Source organism: Zeus faber (assembly GCF_960531495.2).
Source record: "Zeus faber genome assembly, chromosome: 8".
Lineage (NCBI taxonomy): Eukaryota > Metazoa > Chordata > Actinopteri > Zeiformes > Zeidae > Zeus > Zeus faber.
In genome coordinates, this window is record NC_137195.1 from 1,776,658 (window position 1) to 1,782,833 (window position 6,176).

The 6,176-nt window shown below is 46.5% G+C and overlaps 2 protein-coding genes across 2 annotated transcripts; one reads left to right on the forward strand and one right to left on the reverse strand.

Moving 5' to 3' along the window:
- Window positions 1–500: 500 nt before the first annotated feature.
- On the forward strand, window positions 501–1,403 carry LOC307234157 (free fatty acid receptor 2; the record flags this gene model as incomplete). The annotated part of the gene is made up of 1 exon (XM_080005760.1): window positions 501–1,403. One exon carries the CDS (start codon window positions 501–503, stop codon window positions 1,401–1,403), a length of 903 nt encoding a protein of 300 aa, XP_079861886.1.
- A 477-nt stretch (window positions 1,404–1,880) lies between these two features.
- Window positions 1,881–4,777, reverse strand: lim2.5 (lens intrinsic membrane protein 2.5; the record flags this gene model as incomplete). The annotated part of the gene is made up of 4 exons (XM_080006101.1): window positions 1,881–1,942; window positions 3,725–3,859; window positions 4,073–4,222; window positions 4,603–4,777. 4 exons carry the CDS (start codon window positions 4,775–4,777, stop codon window positions 1,881–1,883), a joined length of 522 nt encoding a protein of 173 aa, XP_079862227.1.
- Between the last annotated feature and the right edge of the window lie 1,399 nt (window positions 4,778–6,176).

Genomic DNA, 6,176 nt, shown 5'->3' on the forward strand with positions numbered 1-6,176 from the left:
CACCTGTACGCACCTGGTGTAGTTCCAGCGTTTAAAGTGCGGTTAAAGTAATGCGGGTTACTCTAACTAAATTAAATAATATTTCATAATGACAAGAAGGGCATTCCGTTAACCCAGTCCAGTCTGATGAGGTGTGTACATTTTTCAAAAAGATTATTATTTTATAATATTCATCAACATTTTGACAAATATACAGTTTTTACATCGATATAAACACAATCAGCTCAGGAACTGATGTTGAATTCAAGATGATATCTCAGAACAGGAAATTTACTCCCAGAGTAGAGGGACAAGGAAGTCCACTCTACCTCTCCTCTAATCCACCTTGAATCCCCCTCCATAGGGAAGAAATATACGTTGTAATATAATATATAAAGTGATTTGACTCTTTGAGTTGTTGAAATGAAATAGCGTGATGTTGATTGCTGAGACTGTGTAGGTGACCCCTGTGGCCCCGTCTTAACCTTTCGCCTCCTTCCTCTTAGATCCTCCATTTCGCCATGGTGCGGAGTGACATCATCCTCTCAGTCTACGTATTATCATTCGTGCTGGGGCTTCCCGCCAACCTGCTGGCGCTCTACGCCTTCAGCGCCAAGATCCACGCCAAGCCCGGTCCCACCGACATCCTGCTTCTCAACCTCACCGTGTCAGACCTCCTCTTCCTGCTCACCCTGCCCCTCAAGATGCACGAGGCCGTGGCCGGCCTGCGCTGGGATCTGCCCGACTTCCTGTGTTCCATCTCCAGCTTCACCTTCTTCTCCACCATCTACACCAGCTCCCTGCTGCTGATGACGGTCAGTGTGGTGCGCTACATAGCCGTGGCGTACCCCGTCACCTACCGAAGGCTGCACAAGCCGGCCTACGCCGCGGCCGCCTCCGCCGTCATCTGGCTGGTGTCCATGGGTCACTGCAGCATCGTGATCATCGTACAGCTCCACCCTTCCCAGAACGGAAGGAACCACACCGTGTGCTACGAGAACTTCACACAGGAGCAGCTAGCGATCCTCCTGCCGGTGCGTTTGGAGTTTTTCCTGGTGCTCTGCCTGGTACCACTCCTGGTGTGTATCGTCTGCTACCTGGGCTGCATCTTCATCCTATACACGCGCCCCAGGATCACTCTGAACAAGAAGAGGAAGGCCATAGGCATGGCCCTGGGCACCCTGGTGGTGTTCCTGGTCTGCGTCATGCCCTACAACCTCTCCCACATAATGGGCTTCTCTGAGGGGGAGAGCCCCACGTGGAGGAAGTACGCCCTGCTGCTCAGCACCTTCAACACCTGCCTGGACCCCATCATCTTCTACTTCTCCTCCTCCACCTTCCGCATGACCGGCAAGAACTCGGTTTTCAAGATGTTTGGACTTCACGGGGGGACAAGTCCACAGCAGAGAATAAGTTCTAGTTAAGAGTAGAACTCACAGAAAAAATAAATGTTTTTCTTCAATTAGTGTAAAAAAACATAAAAGCTAAACCCGTAACAAATATATTTATCTTGAGCCTTGTCCCCAATTAGCTCAGAGTTTCTATTTCTAATAACAAAGCTGATAATAAATCTCTTGCCCAAGGTGGGATCATTCTGCTTATATCTATTTCTAAGTTATGTTCTGCTTCCTAATTCCCAATGGCAACATCATGTTTTATCAAAAGCAAACCACAATTAGTTTGACAATTCAAGTAACGTCCAGAGGCCAAACTTTGACTTTGTATTGCTTTTATTGCTTTTTACATTTGCCAAAATACACTTGGATTATTTCATTTGTCTTTATTAACGTGGTTAAAAATTCCTATTTCAAAATAAGCGACGGTTTTCTCCATTTCTACTGGTTTTTCACTTGATGCATCATCGCTTTCCGCAGCCTCAAGGATTCTGCGTCTTTTCCCCTTTAGCGCGGCCCCGCCACCCGTCTGCACTCGTGCATCCTATAGGCACACATGTAGAATATCCCTGCCAAGAAAACACAAGTTCAGACATGTTCCACAGTAAACGGAGCTGGGTAGTAACTAGTACAAGTACTCAGCTAAATGCAACTCAAGTTCAAGTTTATTTATATAGAGCTTTAAAGATACAATCAGGTTTGTACCAAAGTGCTCCACAACAACAGTGGAGGAGATAAATAAATTGTTTCAACACGCACATTTAAACTCACACACAATCATACCCATGTCAATACAATTGAAGTGGAGCCCAATTTCAATTTAAAACAGAATATAGGCACAAAAAACATATAACACTGAGGAATAAGTGTATCACAGTTGTAGGCGAGGGAGGAAAAGTTTGTTATAAGCTTATTTTTTTAACTGAATGGACAGATATAATGTTATCTGATAGACCAGTCCAAAGTTTTGGTGCAGCTACAAACAAAGCTCTGTCCCTGGACATTTTCAGACCGGACTGCGGGATGTCTAAGAGGCCTTGTTCGGACCTGTGTGGTCTACTAGTACAGTAAGGTCCTGAGGGGTCCACCAGTATGGTAAGGACCTGAGGGGTCTGCCAGTATGGTGATGACCTGAGGGGTCCACCAGTATGGTAAGGTCCTGAGGTGAGGACCTGAGGGGTCCACCAGTATGGTGAAAACCAATGGGGTGTACCAGTTTGATAAGGACCTAGGCCCTAGGGGATCTACCAGTACAGTAAGAACATCAGGGGTGCACCAGTATGGTAAGGTCCTAAGGTGAGGACCTGAGGGGTCCACCAGTATGGTGAGGACCTGAAGGGTCCACCAGTATGGTCAGGTCAGGGGTGAGGACCTGAGGGGTCCACTAGTATTGTGAGGACCTGAAGGGTCTACTAGTATAGTCAGGTCCTGAGGAGTCTACCAGTATGATAATGACCTGAGGGGTCCACCAATATGGTAAGGTCCTGAGGTGTGGACATGAGGGGTCCACCAGTATGGTGAGGACCTATGGGGTCTACCTGTATGGTAAGGACATAGGCCCTAGGGATCTACCAGTTTGGTAACATGAGTGGCTTGCCAGTATAGTAAGGTCCTGAAGGGTCTAGCATTATGGTGAGGACCTGAAGGGTCTGCCAGTATGGTAAGGTCCTGAGGTGAGGACCTGAGGGGTCCACCAGTATGACAAGGTCCTACGGGGTCTACCAGTGTGGTAACTTGAGTGGTCTGCCAGTATGGTGAGGACCTGAAGGGTCTGATGGTGAGGCATAAGGAGTTATAAAGGCAGAAGCAAGGCAGCAGTATGCTATTACAGGGTCCTATACTCGGCAGGAATCCAGTGGGTTGGATGTGTTTTTTGTCACTTTTTACATTTAGATAATAGTCCAGCTGCACCATTTTCAACAAGTTGTAATGAGGAAATAGAGTTCTAGTAGATACCAACATTCAGGGCATGAATTACTTTTTTCCAAGGTTAGAGTGTTTGTAAGAAATGTCTAATGTCTCTGAAATAGTTCTGAGCTCTGAGCACTAATAGCATCATCAAAAATCAGACCCTGGTTTTGTTACGTGACACCTGACAGGTGGAAAGGCGACGGTGGATCCCCGTCCCGCTGAATCCAACACTGTGTCACTACTGGGATGGAAAGAAAGTCTTTAGATGTCTTTTGAAAATGTTTAGATGGTGTTTTGGTGTATCCCTGCAATTAGTCCAGTTGTTCATTGGAGAACCACTTTCTAGTGAGCATCATTTTGGAGGATTCTTCCCACCTCAGGCATTAAAACGGATTTCTAATATTTCATCTGTTTTAATCAGCTGACAGTCCAGCACTTACCAGCAAAGAAGGTCATGAGCAGAGCCACCCAGCCTAGTATGTAGGACCAGGAGAAGCGCCAGTCTCCAAAGCGCTTGCCCAGGAAGTTCACCGTCACACCGGTGTAGATGGCCATTGCAAGCAAAACAAAGAGAGCTGGGCAAGGGAGAGAATTAGGAAAATAAGTGTCCTTTGTTTAAAAATGACCTCAGCTGAGTAAATACATTTATCAAATGTGTTTTCACCTGCGAGTTCTCTCATTTGCCTGAGATTTGCATATGTCAAACCCCAGACAAATATTAGCAGCAGACTAAACACCATGGACTCAGTATGATGTGTTTTGATGTGTTTTGATCTGCTGTTCCTCACTTGAGACGAAGAACATGATCCCGGCGGCGAAGGAGCGATTGAACCTCTCGAAGGCAGAGAAGTGTGCGAAGGAGAGGATCCCCGCGATGATACCAGCGAAGCACGACATGGCCGACAGGATCATGAAGGCTCTGGTGGCGTTCCAGTACGCTGAGGGAGAGAAGGAGGGTTGAAGGGGGCTTCGTGGCTTGAACATCTCTCAATTCAAAGACGACAACAATATTAAAATCCTTAGAAGACGTATGGAGGCAGGCATTAGGTCGACAGACTAAATCGGACGGGTTGAAAAATAAATGCTCAAAAGTTTTAGCATCAGATAGTTCAAAACGTATCAGATAGTTTTACTCTCACAGCAGGATTCAGAGCTGGTGCATGTGTATGTACATAGCGTCTACTGCAAGAAGCTTTTAATCTGGGTACACAATTATCTCCGTGGTCATGCCCCTGAATGTCAGGAACTAAATCCTCTATATTGTTTCTTCTACGTCAAGATTGAGAAGCTCAGGGTTATTTATTTATTAGTGGCTCACCGATGCTGTCGGTCTGCATGTAGCACTTGCCCGACATGCAGTACCTCCAGAGCCCCTGGTGAGCGAAGCTGCCGGACAGTCGGTACTGCATCCAGTAGTCAGTCGCCGTGGAGACTACCAAGAGGATGTTCCCCATGATGGCGCAGAACAGTCCTCCTCCCATGAAGCTGTACATGCTGAGCGAGGCTCGACGCTGAGGAACACCACACAGCAGACGCACACCAGGCTGTGTTTAAACTTTATTTGAGAGTTTTAGGGTTTAGTGCGGAAGCAGAACACCCCAAACTGTACAGAACAAAACAGCACAAGCATGGAGGGCACCATAGAACACTCCCACAGACAATACATGGAACGGTGTGCCAGGGTAAAAGCAGGGCTGTCAAACATGGGATGATTTAATTTCATTAAAATACGTGAGAGCAGGTTAGAAAGAACCCTGTCATTTAATATTTAAAAGTCTTCCAGTGAGAAAAAAACATTCTTACACTGCAAATTAAGGTTTGGGTTCCAGTGCAAGGATCTGCTTCTTTCCCCCAAGTACAGTTGTTTCATCCGGCACTCCCGCTTTGCACACGCACGCAGACATTTTCAGGCGTTTTCAGTGTTTTCGAGGCCGTCGGTCGCCACACCCTCTCGCATCTCACTGAGCAGAAACAGGGATCTGAACTCACAACCCTCACGCCACACTTCAGCTTGTTTGAATGAAGACACAAAATGGCTCCAGTGAAATTGAAAGGGGAGTAAATCTATAGAAGTACTTGCTCTGAAATATACTTAAAGTATAAGAGTATTAAAAGTGAATATCTAGCACCCTGAAGCGATACTTGATGACCTGTGACCCGACCGGGTTTCCTGTAGGTGACGCTCCTGATTCCAAGTTACCATCAAGTGTTCACTTCAGGAGAAAAACCCATGTGGGACTTTTCACTTATAAAGAGCAACCGTCCGTCAGGTACTTGTACTCGTACTGCAGTGAAAGGTGTGAGTACGTCTTCCACCGCGGGGAAACCTTCTGAGGGAAACTGGAAGGAAACGTCCAGGGATGAAGCCCCATGTTGACTGCGAAATGTCAAACTTTAAACGTTCATAAAATAACTTAATAAATCACTCAGACACGTCCATCACCGACATCCAGGAGTCTAAAACATCCCATAACGACCACAAGCACATCACTGATCCCGGCAGAACTTGATGGAGCAGAGTGGAGAACAGAAATAAAAAACATGGGCGCATTGCAGGAATATCGCTTCATATTTCTGTGAACTGGTCCCAGTGGGAGCCAGGGACCCGGTCAGAACTGATCGGAACCAGTCAGAGGCTTCCCACGGTGCCGTCGTCTCCCAACACCCTAACCCTACTAACCCTACTGACCCTACTATCCCTACAAATCCTACTAACCCTACTGACCCTACTATCCCTACTAATCCTACTAACCCTACTGACCCTACTATCCCTACTAATCCTACTAACTCTACTGACCCTACTAACCCTACTAACTCTACTGACCCTACTATCCCTACTAATCCTTCTAACTCTACTAACCCTACTGACCCTTCTATCCCTACAAATCCTAC